The sequence below is a fragment of the Misgurnus anguillicaudatus genome, unplaced genomic scaffold, assembly GCF_027580225.2.
Source record: "Misgurnus anguillicaudatus unplaced genomic scaffold, ASM2758022v2 HiC_scaffold_32, whole genome shotgun sequence".
NCBI classification, from domain to species: Eukaryota; Metazoa; Chordata; class Actinopteri; order Cypriniformes; family Cobitidae; genus Misgurnus; species Misgurnus anguillicaudatus.
The window spans coordinates 256,575-270,696 of NW_027395282.1; the positions used below are offsets into that span (position 1 = coordinate 256,575).

General features: G+C 38.5%; 1 protein-coding gene and 1 long non-coding RNA gene across 2 annotated transcripts in view; both read left to right on the forward strand.

Moving 5' to 3' along the window:
• LOC141363124 (uncharacterized) overlaps positions 1-14,122 on the forward strand; it is a 127,609-nt gene that overhangs the window by 781 nt on the left and 112,706 nt on the right. The gene's annotated exons all lie outside the window — the stretch shown is intronic.
• Positions 4,905-11,872, forward strand: LOC141363116 (uncharacterized). The gene is made up of 2 exons (XM_073865667.1): positions 4,905-5,454; positions 8,455-11,872. Exons 1-2 carry the CDS (start codon positions 4,983-4,985, stop codon positions 9,777-9,779), a joined length of 1,797 nt encoding a protein of 598 aa, XP_073721768.1. The 5' UTR covers positions 4,905-4,982; the 3' UTR covers positions 9,780-11,872.

The window sequence follows — 14,122 nt, forward strand, 5'->3', positions numbered from 1 at the left end:
GTATCTTACGTTATGGCTCAGTAAAAGCAGTTTTAGTAAAACTATGCTAACGATTGCGTCATAACCACGCGACTCTCTGTCGCACAGTTGAGAAATTACCGTATGGACAGGAGGAGAAGCGCATGTTGAATATGGCGTACTGGCGTTAAATTTTAAAATAAATAAATACTATGCAAAATGACAAAGTAATTAATCAGAATACTTAATATACTTAATATAAAATGTACTCCTGTTCACGCTCGCCGTTTCTGCAAGATTCGGTGGGTGATTCAGATTTCTCTGTGGCACAGCTATTAGAAGACTTACAATTGTCAGACAGGTTGCTCACGTGACCAAGCTCAGTTTGAGTCTGCGCAGTACGCTCGACCCCCCGGAAGTGTGAGCTTCTAATTGGCTTCAGTTGTCTCCGTTGAATCCAACGGGGTCGCTGTGTCCATTTCTTTTACTGTCTATGGGTTGACATCACAATACCGCGAGAGCAACTCGAAATCAGAGTTCTCCGTGTGATTTCTGGAATCGCTCTCACGGTACTTTGATGTCATCCAGCTGTTGGTTCTTACAGCGGTGCGCCGGTGCATAAACTCGAACAAACCTAATAACAGACATGAAAACGTATGCGTGTGTATGAGGGACAGGTGCACTAACACCTGATTGCATCAGTAACTTAATCTGTAACAGTGTTAAAGATATATTACACATTATTTTGTAGGGGACAAAATAAGTAAAACAAGCAGATTGTAATTTAATATCTATTGTAGGGGTGACCCCGAATAGTCGAAGATTCGATGCATCGATAGGAGAAGCCTGATTCGACTACCAATCTCACAGTCGAATCGTCGCAGATGTGTTATGAAATGAGGATCCTTTAATTTTGGCCGTATATGGTGCACTGTGCACAACTCTGATTTCACATATAACAGCTTTCTCCCAATATATTATTATACAGCATATTATTATAATTCTGCAAATAATATGTGAAGTATCAGCTTTCAATAAATATTTTTAAAATGCGTTAATAAATCCAGCAACCCCTGTGACCGGGCTGCACGTCCAAGAGATTTGTTAATAAGCCATTGCCTCTTTGTTTCTACATTTAAAAGCAAAAGCTGGCAATTTTGGCTATATGTTCATTCTTTTAATAATTTCTTTATTTTATTTTATTTTATTTTATTTTATTTATAAATCACTCAGGGTTATCTGATGTATCTATTTGGCTTCTGTTTTGTTTTCGTGCACGCACATATTTGTTCTGCACTTTGTTACTTCTGACCTTATTTTATTAAAAAAAATTATTTATTATAAACGTAAATTCTAATCTAATTTAAGTCTGTACATTTTGGATTGCTTTTCGTTGTATAGATTTTGCGCTATTGCGTGCTGGCCATGCTTGCGCATGCAATTTAGCCGAACGTGCTAGGTGCGCTTCGTCTCATATTTAGAAGTTCATCAAACTAAACCATTAAAAAACGGATGTTTTCGACGGGTATAAGTTTTTAAAATGTATTTAGAACATAGTGGTTATCTTGTCAAAAGTTAAACTACAAAGTAGGTAAGCCGTTTCTTTAAATTTCGGTGATGAAACGGAAAATATCTGCACCTATATTTATGCCTGACACGACGGTCTTTCTTGTGATTTAATATTCTCGTCGGTGTTCACTTTCAAATGATAGAAAAGAGATTCCTGAAATAAATAATATCATCAGTTGTTTCTGTATCTAAAGTGAATGGAGATGATCAAAGTGAAAGCAAGCAGTCTGTGTTTCTGTGTTAAATAATAACGCGTAGTGTCTATAAAATCATTAATTTCAGTGTTTTTATGAATTGTATATAAAGCTTATAGTTTTTATAATTTGCAGTAACAATCACAAATTATTTGTCATTTCTCATTTGTCGTTTTTTTAGTCATGACTGCTTTGACGCGCTTAATCTCCAAATTAAATAAAAACACTGAATTAGCCGAGGTTTCCAAGGCAGGATCACCTTTGTTATATTTTTAGGTTTAGTTGTCAAAATGTTTTTTGTGTGATGTTCTGTAGATCGTGGCTTTAAAATGTTATGAGGAATAATTAAACAAATGTTGCCTTAAATTTTACATTAAAAATATATAAATGCATCGTCAGTTTTGTCTTCGTTCATCATTTGAAAGACAGTTTTGGTCACTTAATCAGAAACTTGTTTATGTGTGCTGCTTGTGAAAGAAAATAAAAGTTATCAATTTGTACCTGGTCTGACCCCCCCCCAACCCATGCACACACACACATAGATGATTCGACTATCGGTCGACTATGAAAAGATTCGACAATTCTGATTCGAATATGTAAATCCTTAGTCGAGGACAGCCCTAATCTATTGTCAGATGACAGCTGTGCTAACAATGCAGGCAATGTGATTATATACATTTTAGTGAAGCAATCTCTTGTATTTACTTAAAACGACAGGAAACATGAATAAAAAAATGAATGAATAAAACCATCACAATAAATGAAAACGTATTGAAGTGAATCCCATATGAAACAAAACTTTATTCAAATGTATTTTTCTAACAAACCATCACATATTTACTGTCAGCTCAACATAGCTGTGACAATTCTACAGCTTTATTTTCATGAATCAGCTGAGCACTTTGTGGTATATCCTGGGTCTGTGCGTGAAGTCAGGGTGCTGAGGAACAGTCCTGTGTAACGTATCAAAATCACCCGATTGGTTAGTCTCCGGTCGATTGCTTTGCTTTCCCGTGGCATCATGGGAAAGCTGGGATAGAAGTGTCCATCCGATGCACGCTTCAGAATCGGGGCGGACTCAGTAGGTCATCCGGGGATTTCTCGCCTACTGATTTTATGGATACTGAGGATTCGGACGTACTACTCTGTTCACGTGCTGTTTCCCCTACTACATTTTCAGTAAGTAGGCGGTTTCGGACAATACTCAAGTAGACGTGCCTCTGAATCTCGCGAGAAATAGTCCAAAATCCCGCTAATTCTCGCCTACCCTTTTACGTATACTGAGGTTTCGGACATACTATTCGTTCGCCTACTGCTTTTTGCCTACTATATAGTATGGCAGTATGCGGTTTCGGATTCAGATTGTCATTTTCTGGAGATGTTTAACACCTGCACACAGTCACGTCATTTTCCTGTCATAAGTTCCTTTTTACCGTACAGAAATGTAATATAATCACATATATGTAAAAGAACCACTGTTTAATATATATTGACATATATTTTTAACAAATATTTTCAAAATACATAAAAACATAAGGCTTCAAACTGATGTTTCCTGTGTAAATATGTTCATATATATATATATATATATATATATATATATATATATATATATATATATATATATATATATATATATATATATATATATAATAACATAACATATATGCTTTTGGGAAACGCACACCTGTATGAGCATACAGACGTCACGCCCACAGACTGTTGGCTAAACATCTGATGTTTTTCGTACACTTTTCTGGAAACCCTGTGAGAATGTCAAAGTCGTCTTTGATTGGTTGAAATTAACCGGATTTCCAGGAGTGTCACGATTAGTTTCGGTCCCTGGAAAACAAAGCTCTGACGTTCCATTGAGGAAGAGAATCAGTCGTGTTCACGTGGATAATAATGATCAGTTATCATGATCAGCTAAACATTGGATTCTCAAAAATATGAAAAGTTAGTGGCATAGAAGACGTCCAAGAGTTTTGCTTGAGGCAGTTAGTGGAGTCAAAAAGTTTGGTTCTCCTGAATTGCTGTATGTGTTAAAAAGTGGAGATATGCTTCAAACAGACGTTTAATGGGAGCGTCTCATTGGTCAGTCTGGTGATGAAGTGCACAACGTTGTTCTATTGTGAGTCACTTGTTGCCAGCCGGCTCGTTATTGTGGTGACTCCGAAACGTGACACTAGACGAAACAAACTGTGATTGGTTGTTTGACATGTTGGTCAAACAGCTCGTGGGCGGGCTTTGTCCAGAAAAAGCAGCGAAAAACACTAGAGCCGTTTCTCAATGTGCGTTCTTGTCTGTACTTGCGTTCTTGTGGACTTGTGAAACGTCATCAGTCACGGGCCAAGTACTGTTCCAATTCAAAGTTCGCATCAAGCCCAAGTTCACATAAAATCCACGGATGTGTTCTTGATCCGCCCAATTTATCGAGGATGCATCAGAGGAGACTTGTGTGGACTTATGACAGTGAAGTTTCCCAGAATGCATTTTGCGTCAGGAGTTCGTTCTCTCGAGTCTGAACTTGCAAGTTCGAACTACGAAGGACACAAGTTCGAGTTTGGCGTACTTGGTATTGAGAAACGGCTTTTGATTTGGAACAGTACTTGGTCTGGCGTATCGCATCTTCCTTTTCACAATACCCCATAGATTTTCTGTATGGTTTAGGTCAGGCAAGTTTGCTGGCCAATTAAGAACAGGGATACCATGGTCCTTAAACCAGGTAAGCTGGTAGCTTTGGCGCTTTAGCCTATTTGCCCTGAATAATGAGTATTTTTATAAAACTTCATTTAATTCTAGTTTCATGTGTGTTCTATAGGGTAGGGGAGTTTATCATATAAGACAAGCTTAAAAAATATATAAAATTGCATTTTTAAATAAAATATACACTTATGTTTGGGGGAAACAAATGAGCACCGCACCGAATTGCAGGAATTACCCTATTACAGAAGTAACTCACGTGATTAAAAATATTATGTATAATTTCAGGTATGACATATATGGATACACATATATGAACATATTTACACATGCAACATCAGTTTGAAGCTTCATGTTTTTATGTATTTTGAAAATATGTTTTTAAAATATATGTCAATATATATTTAACAGTGGTTCGTTTACATATGAATATATTACATTCTGTACGGTAAAAAGGAAGTTATGACAAGAAATTGACTTGACTGCGTGCAGGAGTTAAACATCTCCAGATGATGTCAATATACTGTCACACTGTGAATACAAGCTGAAGAACAGAAGATGGCGCTAATGCTCTACATAAGACTGCGAACCGCCAATAAACACGAAGAAGAAGAAGAAGAAGAACGAAGAGACACGAGCATCAGCCGCTGTGTTTACATCAGTTTTAGCTTCTGTTTGTTGAGAGATGAGATGGATGTGATTTGCTGTAAATCAGAAGAAACTGATGAGGGTTTACAGAATGATGAATCTACTGATCAAACCTCCACAGAGTCTCTGGATTCTGTCTGTAACGCTGGAGAACAGCAGCAGATCCTGCAGACCAATCTCAAGATCTGTTCAGTCAAAGTCATCGACTGCACGAACCTCATGATGATCAAAACTGAACCTACAGAAATAAAAACTGAACCCACAGAAATAAAAACTGAACCTACAGAAATAAAAACTGAAGCTACAGAAATAAAAACGGAAACTACAGCAGAAGAAGATCACACTGAAGAAGATGAGGACGACAATTATTTTATTCCTTCGGGTATGTTTCTTATGTTGTCTTTTCACAATAATGAATTATTATAGAGACTTATATATTAAAAATATTGTTTTAATCCTCCAAATTATATGGAAATGTGTATTTACTTATTTTAGATATGATAAATAAAAACAAGAACACACGTGCAGTGGTGCTGACTCCAGGATTAAGTTAGGGGAATGTTATGAGCCTTTAGTTCAGGGGTGGAGGCAGACATTGTAAACATTGGGGGCTTAGTCCAAATCTAGGGGTTCCAAAGCATGGTCCACTGCTGATATTTTTTGCATTTATGGCAGCTTTATAAATTATTTTTTTTTATCTAAGGGGTCTCTGTATTATCATTCTGAAACTGTAACACTACAAATTTTGACACTTAAACTTATCCAAAAATAGGCAAAATATGTTTGATGTAGGCTTATCACACATAAGCATATTTTTAATGTAAGAGATTAAGGATTCACATTTTATAACTGTCTATCAATGTATTTCTGAGGTAAAATCATTGCCAATTTCAGTAAAATGCATAAGCTGCCTAAGTATATAGTTTCTCACCTTCTTACTTCTGACATCTTTCAAAAAATAAATCATATATCCATCTATTAAAAAAGGATAAGCTACTATCACATAACTATTAATATACACTTACAGTAATAACGAAGGCTCTGTAATAATAAAGAAAGACACTTTGAAAATGCGTTTACTGTGGGGAGATTCAACATATGGGCTGCGTCCGAAACCGCATACTGTATAGTAAGTACTGAATTAGATGAAGTACCTACTTACTTGGCGTTAAAACAGTAGGTACTGTATAGTATGAATCCTGGTAGTATGAATGAGATTCGGACATACTACATCCGCCATGTTGCTACATCACGTGACATACGTCGTCATCACGTCATGTCATTTCAGCGCGAAAACAGCCGCATGGCTCTTCTTCTTCGTTTGGATAACTCCTCTCCCGGGGCATCATGGGATAGTGAAGCGTCCATCGTATGCACACTGCAAAATCTAACTGGAAGTAGTAGGTCATCCGGGTACTTTTCGCATACTGTTTTTCAAATACTATGTATTCGGACATACTACTCGCCTCGCCTACTGCTTTTCGCCTACTATATGAAGTAGGCGGTTTCGGACGCAGCAAAAAATTTGCCTTCAACTTCAATCTCTCTTTCACTGGAGTGTGGGACTAGAGAGTTAAAGCTGAATGCTGCCACCTAGCGTTCTGGATGAATTCATTTTCTAGATCTTAAAAGATTCGGGGCTTTTGACAAAATATTTGGGGCTTGAGCCCCAGAAGCCAACTCCACCCCTGAACATCTGAAACATGACCATATAATATTGGGGCAGTTTCCCGGACAGGGATTAGACTAGTCATAGACTAAAATCAATTTAAGAGCTGCCCAAACTGAAAACAACTTGCACTGACATGTCTTAAAAATAATTACTTGTGTGCATTTTCAGGCAAAACAAAGGGCACTGATGTATTTTAAGATATGTCAGTGCAAGATGTTTTCAGTTTGGACAGCTCTTACATTTATTGTAGTCTAGGACTAGTCTAATCCCTGTCCAGGAAACCGCCACATAGTGTTTAAATCTGATGTGTAGCTATTATAAATGTGCCTGCACGTAATGGCGCATACTCACAGATGCGATTAAAGTTAACACTCGTCTAAAGCAATTAACCCTGTGAAGCTGGGATTTATACGGAACAATCACTATTAGATGTTTTAAATTAAAATGCTTATTTAATCATATTTATTTATGGTTTAAATATTTAGAATATTATTTTTTTCTTAAAAATACCTAACCTCCCCATAGGGCTGGGAATATGGCCAGAAAAAAATATCATGAAAATGTTTTCCATATCAGACGATATCAATAATTATCATGATAAATAAAAAAATCTTTATTCCTGTTCAATTTAAAGGCAGATTTTTACTCCTAAATGAAAATTGATGAAACCAATCAGTTAATAATGGTTTTAAACTACTTTTTATTTAGAACATGACAAATACAAATACTAAAATCTTGTTTTAATGTTCAGGCATCTGTATTAAATGTTATAGGATCAGTATGTAGGATTGTGGCCAAAACTGGTATTGCAATCACAAAACTGGTGGCCAATACACAACATGACAACATAAACATCAGTTGAGGGCTGCAACTCCACTTTTTAAATGACAATATCCTGGCCGGACCACTGTTGTCAGTGATAAGTATTTGAAATGAAAATGATTTCTTAATGTCTAGTGACATATCAGGACTATTTTATGATAATTGATATACATTTCTTACATACTGTTCCTTTAATATATTTGTTATGAAATCAACACATTCACTTTAAGACCCAAGACAGACTGCTTCAATATACTGAGTTACATACAGCTGTTTAAGAAAGAAAACTTAGTTCAGCTATAACACATGTGTTATACAAACTATACACGCTGATAAATGGATGTCAAATGCTGTGGGAGCGCACACTCATACAGAATATGGTAGTGGTGGATCTGCTGTTTTCCTCAGTTTCCTGAATTTGTGAATGTCCTGTAAATATACTTTTAAAGCTGCGTTTAAGGCAGATGCTGGAAGAAAGTACAGTATACTGTACTTATTTTACCTGCTGTGTTCCGGGCTTTGACAAACCTTGTTTGCGCGTCCAACATTACACACAAGGAAAAGGTTTCTGCACATTTGGATTCCGTGATTCCGTCCGCGCTCCGCATCGTGAAAATCATTGGTCTCTAATAATAAATGAATAACTTGCCTCATCTTCCACTCCTTCAAGTCTAACTGACACTGTGATTGTAAACCAAGAGCACACAGTGCGTAAACATTATCGATCACTTATCGAACTGTTGTTATTGTTTTATCGGGAAACTTTATACAGTAAAATTATCGTTATCGAATTATCGCCCAGCACTACCTCCCCATGAGAATCAATTACCGCCTGATTAGAGCGAAAGAGTAAGAGGAGAATTTTAATTTTTATTATGTTTCTTTCAGATGTGAAGAGTGAATCATGTTCTGATGAAGAAACGTCTTCAACATCAAAAGAGCGACGGACAGCACAAACTCTTTCCTGCATCACCTGTGAAAAGACATTCAGCTCACAGAGACATTTAGAGAGACATGAGAGAAAACACACAGAACAGAAACTCTTCACCAGATCTGAGATCAGCTTTACTACCTTACAAGAGAAGAAACTTCATTCAGAAGAGCACACAGACAAGAAGAAGAAGAAGGTGGTTTATGCGTCGTCTTCTAATCTGAACATTCACATGAGGACACACAGTGGTGAAAAACCTTTCAACTGCAGTGAATGTGGCAAATATTTCAGCACCAAAGAACGTCTTGATGTTCACCAGAGAGTTCACAGTAGAGAGAAACTTTACATCTGTAATGTCTGTGGGAAGAGTTTTAAACAACATGCCAATTTAGTGATACACCAGAGAACTCATACAGGTGAAAGACCTTTTAAATGCTCTCAGTGTGAGAAGACTTTTACTCAGTCAAATAACTTAAAAACCCATGAGAGAGTTCACACTGGAGAGAAACCTTACGTCTGCTCTCACTGTGGAAAGAGCTTCTCTGATGTAGGTTCAATGAGAAAACATCTGAGAGTTCACACTGGTGAAAAACCTCATCAGTGTAATGTTTGTGGGAAGAGTTTTAGTCAACATGTCAATTTAGTGTCACACCAAAAAACTCATACAGGTGAAAAACCTTACAAATGCTCTCACTGTGAGAAGATGTTTGCGCACTCAAATAACTTAAAAGCCCATGAGAGAATTCACACTGGAGAGAAACCTTACCTCTGCTCTCACTGTGGAAAGACCTTCACTGGTTTAAGTACTTTTAAAGTTCATCTGAGACTTCACACCGAAGAGAAACCTCATCACTGTACTGTCTGTGGGAAGAGTTTTAAACAACATGGCTATTTAGTTTCACACCAGAGAACTCATACAGGTGAAAAACCTTATAAATGCTCTCAGTGTGAGAAAACTTTTACTCAATCATGTCACTTAAAAACCCATGAGAAAGTTCACACTGGAGAGAAACCTTACATCTGCCCTCACTGTCGTAAGAGCTTCACTGATTCAGGTTCAATGAGAAGTCATTTGAGAGTTCACACTGGAGAGAAACCTCATAGCTGTAGTGTCTGTGGGAAGGGTTTTAAACAACATTGCTATTTAGTTTCACACCAGAGAACTCATACAGGTGAAAGACCTTACAAATGCTCTCAGTGTGGGAAGACGTTTGCTTGGTCAAGTGCCTTAAAAGTCCACGAGAGAAGTCACACTGGAGAGAAACCTTACGTCATTGTGTGAAGAGCATCTCTGAAACATCTCATCTGAGTGTTCACACAGGAGTTTTAGTCAATATGAACTTTTAGTGAAACACCCATTTGTTTGCAATTACAGAGGTCAAACGTTTCCTGTAGTTTTTCACCAGGCTTGCACACACAGCAGGAGGGATTTTGGCCCACTCCTCCACGAAGATGTTCTCTAGATCAGTCAGGTTTCTGGCCTGTCGCTGAGAAACATGGAGTTTGAGCTCCCTCCAAAGATTCTCTATTGAGTTTACGTCTGGAGACTGGCTAGGCCACGTCAGAACCTTGATATGCTTCTTGCAGAGCCACTACTTGGTTATCCTGGCTGTGTGCTTCGGGTCATTGTCATGTTGGAAGACCCAGCCTTGACCCATCTTCAATGCTCTAACTGAGGGAAGGAGGTTGTTCCCCAAAATCTCGCAATACATGGCCCCTGTCATCCTCTCCTTAATACATTGCAGTCGCCCTGTCCCATGTGCAGAAAAACACCCCCAAAGCGTGATGCTACCACCCCCATGCTTCACAGTAGGGATGGTGTTCTTGGGATGGTACTCATCATTCTTCTTCCTCCAAACACGTTTAGTGGAATTATGACCAAAAAGTTCTATTTTGGTCTCATCTGACCACATGACTTTTTCCCTCCTCTGGATCATCCAAATGGTCATTGGCAAACTTAAGACGGCCCTGGACATGTGCTGGTTTAAGCAGGGTGAACCTTCCGTGCCATGCATGATTTCAAACCATGACGTCTTAGTGTATTACCAACAGTAACCTTGGAAATGGTGGTCCCAGCTTATTTCAGGTCTTTGACCAGCTCCTCCCGTGTAGTTCTGTGCTGATTTCTGACCTTTCTTAGGATCATTGAGACCCCACAAGGTGAGATCTTGAATGGAGCCCCAGTCCGAGGGAGATTGACAGTCATGTTTAGCTTCCTCCATTTTCTAATGATTGCTCCAACAGTGGACCTTTTTTCACCAAGCTGCTTGGCAATTTCCCTGTAGCCCTTTCCAGCCTTGTGGAGGTGTACAATTTTGTCAATAGTGTCTTTGGACAGCTCTTTGGTCTTGGCCCTGTTAGTAGTTGGATTCTTACTGATTGTATGGGGTGGGCAGGTGTCTTTATGCAGCTAACAACCTCAAACAGGTGCATCTAATTTAGGATTCTACATCTGCATGTACTTCGCTCTAGACGCGCAGAAAAAGCAAGCATTTGACGCGCGTCAGAAGCAAAATTTGCTTCTTGTGGGAGGGGCAAGTGCTATGCGGTTGTCTGTCTGTAAGATGACTGATGTTGATCAAAATTCCGCCCAAGTTCAAATTTTTCAACTCGGGCATCAGCTGCAAATTTGCATTTGCGCGAACGAGGCGGAATTGCGTCAACTGCGCCAAACGTCTCATCCGCGCCGCGAGACCTCCAGACGCGCGTCGACGCATCTTCACATTGACTTAACCTTGAAATCAGTTGCGCTTAACGCCTCTACGGCGGCTGGTGTAAACGCAGCATAAGGCCTCCGTCATGCGACCAAGAACTCAGCAGAACTCTCTTCCTCATACTCTTATGCTATCACCCCACGCGAGGACGCAACTGATCGCGTCTTTGCATTGACTTTGCATGTAATCCACTCGCGCAAATCGTCTGGTGTAAACCCACGGTTACCCGCTCAAGCGCCTCACAAAAGCCAATGCAAGTATCGCTTATTCATTCGCTGTGCTAAATTATTATTAATCCCTTATTAATTAAGGCAGTTCTTAGAGGTTCTTATGGTTTGTGCAGAAGTAAAGCCTAAAGTGATATTGGCCTTTTTTTACTCTCACTTAATACCTTTCTCTCTCATATATGTTTTATGTTATTGATTGTTTGTATGTGTAGTTAGTATCGTGTGATTTTTGTAGTGTAACGTTAGTTTAATAAACCAGTTTTGCATTTCACAATTGAATTGTTTCTGTGTTTAATGCTCATGAAATCATTGTCACTTAATCTGTTTGATCTTCTAAGTGGCCACTAGAGGTCACTAAGTTAATTCTTTGATGGTGTGTTAACCACATTACCGGGTTGAGACTGTGAAACCTGAAAAAGACTATACTTTGTTTAGATTCATGTTCAGTATTACAGTCATTGAAATCATTTACATCTAGTACACATGATATACTAAATGAGATATATGAACATCTGTATAGATTTAAGCACAGGAACATCATGATAACATTTATGTGGATACCAGCTCATAAGGGAATAAAGGGTAATGAAAAAGTTGATGGATTAGCAAAACAGCCTTTGAAAACTAAGGATATCATGAACATTTCACAACATTTCTGAAGGAAAATCCATAATTAAAGCATATACCACTAGGAAATGGGATATAGGAAATACAGGACCTCAACTTTATGAAATACAACAAGAAGTAGCAGTAGTGAGGATAAGCAAACTAGGAAACTATTTTAACAAGATTACGGCTGGGACACACCATGTTGAATAAAACTTTAAAATGAATAAACATCCAACAGGAAAATGTGAGCACTGTGGAATAGAGGAATCAGTTGAACATGTTATTTGTGTGTGTCAAAAGTATATTAATGAATGAGAAATAATGAAGAATGAATTTAGAAAGATCGGAGTGGTTGAACTAAAGCTTAAAAATATAATTGATAATTGATAATAGATTAGAAAGTTTATTTCTTTATCTCAGCGCTGATTAGGAGAATTTAGTGATACATTTTTTTTCTTCTCTGTTTGGTTTGGGTTTTTTTTTTGGGGGGGGGGGGGGGGTTGTTTAAAAAAATGCAGAAACTCTGTTCCATATTCCCGTACAATACAGGAGGTGGCGATAATGCACCTTAAAGTCGATGCCGCCATTAAAAGAAAGAAATGAGTCAGACTGGAAAACACAAACAGCAAAGAAGAGGTGTTTGGACGTTTGGCAGCACTGAGCTGTGACTGGAGCACTGATGGCAGTTCTGGTAGTGATCCGGAAATGGAGGATGAATCCTGTAGCAGGAAACGGGGGGCAGGGTTTCATATTTTATTGAAGCTTCCCCGGTCGCCGTCATTGATAAGCGGACCCCCACCTACTGTTAGCATTCCATTGACTCCCATTCATTTTGGGGTCACTTTGACAGCGAATAACTTTATATCTGAGGCGTTTAAAGACTCCATTTGTACATTATTTCTAACGAAACACGAAAATGTATAAAAGGCTCCATTACCTTGTGTCTTACGTTATGGCCCAGTAGAAGCAGTTTTTGTAAAAATAGGCTAACGATTGTGTCATAACCTACGACTCTTTGTCGCACAGTAGAGAAATTACCGTATGGACAGAAGGAGAAGCTCATAGACAATATTTTACTGTCTATGAGGCAATCGGGTGGACGTGGAGGCATAAAGTCAAGGGCTCAAAAATCAGAATACTTACCAAAATTTGCTCCTATTCACGCTTGCAGTCTCTGCAAGATTCGGTGGTTGATTCAGATTTTTCTTGGCATGGCTATTAGAAGACTTAGAATTGTCAGACAGGTTGCTCACGTGACATCTACATCAGTTTGAGTCTGCGCAGTACGCTCGACCCCCAGGAAATGCATGCTTCTAATTGACGTCTCCGTTGAATCCAATGGGGTCGCTGTGTCCATTTCTTTTACTGTCTATGGCGGGAATGCTGTAGGAAATGAATTGTGGAAAATAGTTAATCGGAAAAGGAAGAAACCCGGTAGTCAAGGATCGTATACGGATAGTGGAAAGGAGGAACGGAAATATGTTAAAGATTTCAAGGTAATTTTGAAATTTAGGGAGTCTGACATAACAGTAAATCCCATCAAATTGACTAAAGCTTTGAATAAATCTGTATGAGATATAAATAGTGCAAAGATGCTTAAAGATGGAAATTTGTTATGTTGGACTTTATTCGTCCTGCATGTTCTTTTAATGAAGAGGTCAGACAAAGTAATAAAGTTAACCTTTTAATGAATCTCAAATGAAATATTACAGAGCTCTGGGTCACAGCTTTCCCTGTCAACTACAAAATCAATACGAGTCTGCCGACAGCCAAGCTGTAACTACTCGCCTATCCCTCTGACCCAAATATTTGTGTGTTGAGTGTGGGTGTGTCTTCCTGGACTTTCGCTGACCTGTTAAACCTTCACTTCTACTTTGGAAAGTCCCCCTTGCACAAATAGCTGTCATAGCTTGCGGAAATAACGTTTGCATCCTGTTGTTTTCGCACCCAGGCCGACTGAGATAGCGATCGCTTCTCCTCGCCCCCTCCTCTCTGTAACTCAACAAGCTAAACACACACAAAACATAGTTTCATCTGCAAACATAACCTTTAAATGTAAAACTATATAAGTACTG

Bases quoted from the DNA above. Each gene is read 5' to 3' on its own strand.
- LOC141363116 (XM_073865667.1), top strand. From the start codon at position 4,983: ATGGCGCTAATGCTCTACATAAGACTGCGAACCGCCAATAAACACGAA. The intron at 5,455-8,454 runs GTATGTTTCTTA...TGTTTCTTTCAG, and splicing joins CAATTATTTTATTCCTTCGG to ATGTGAAGAGTGAATCATGT.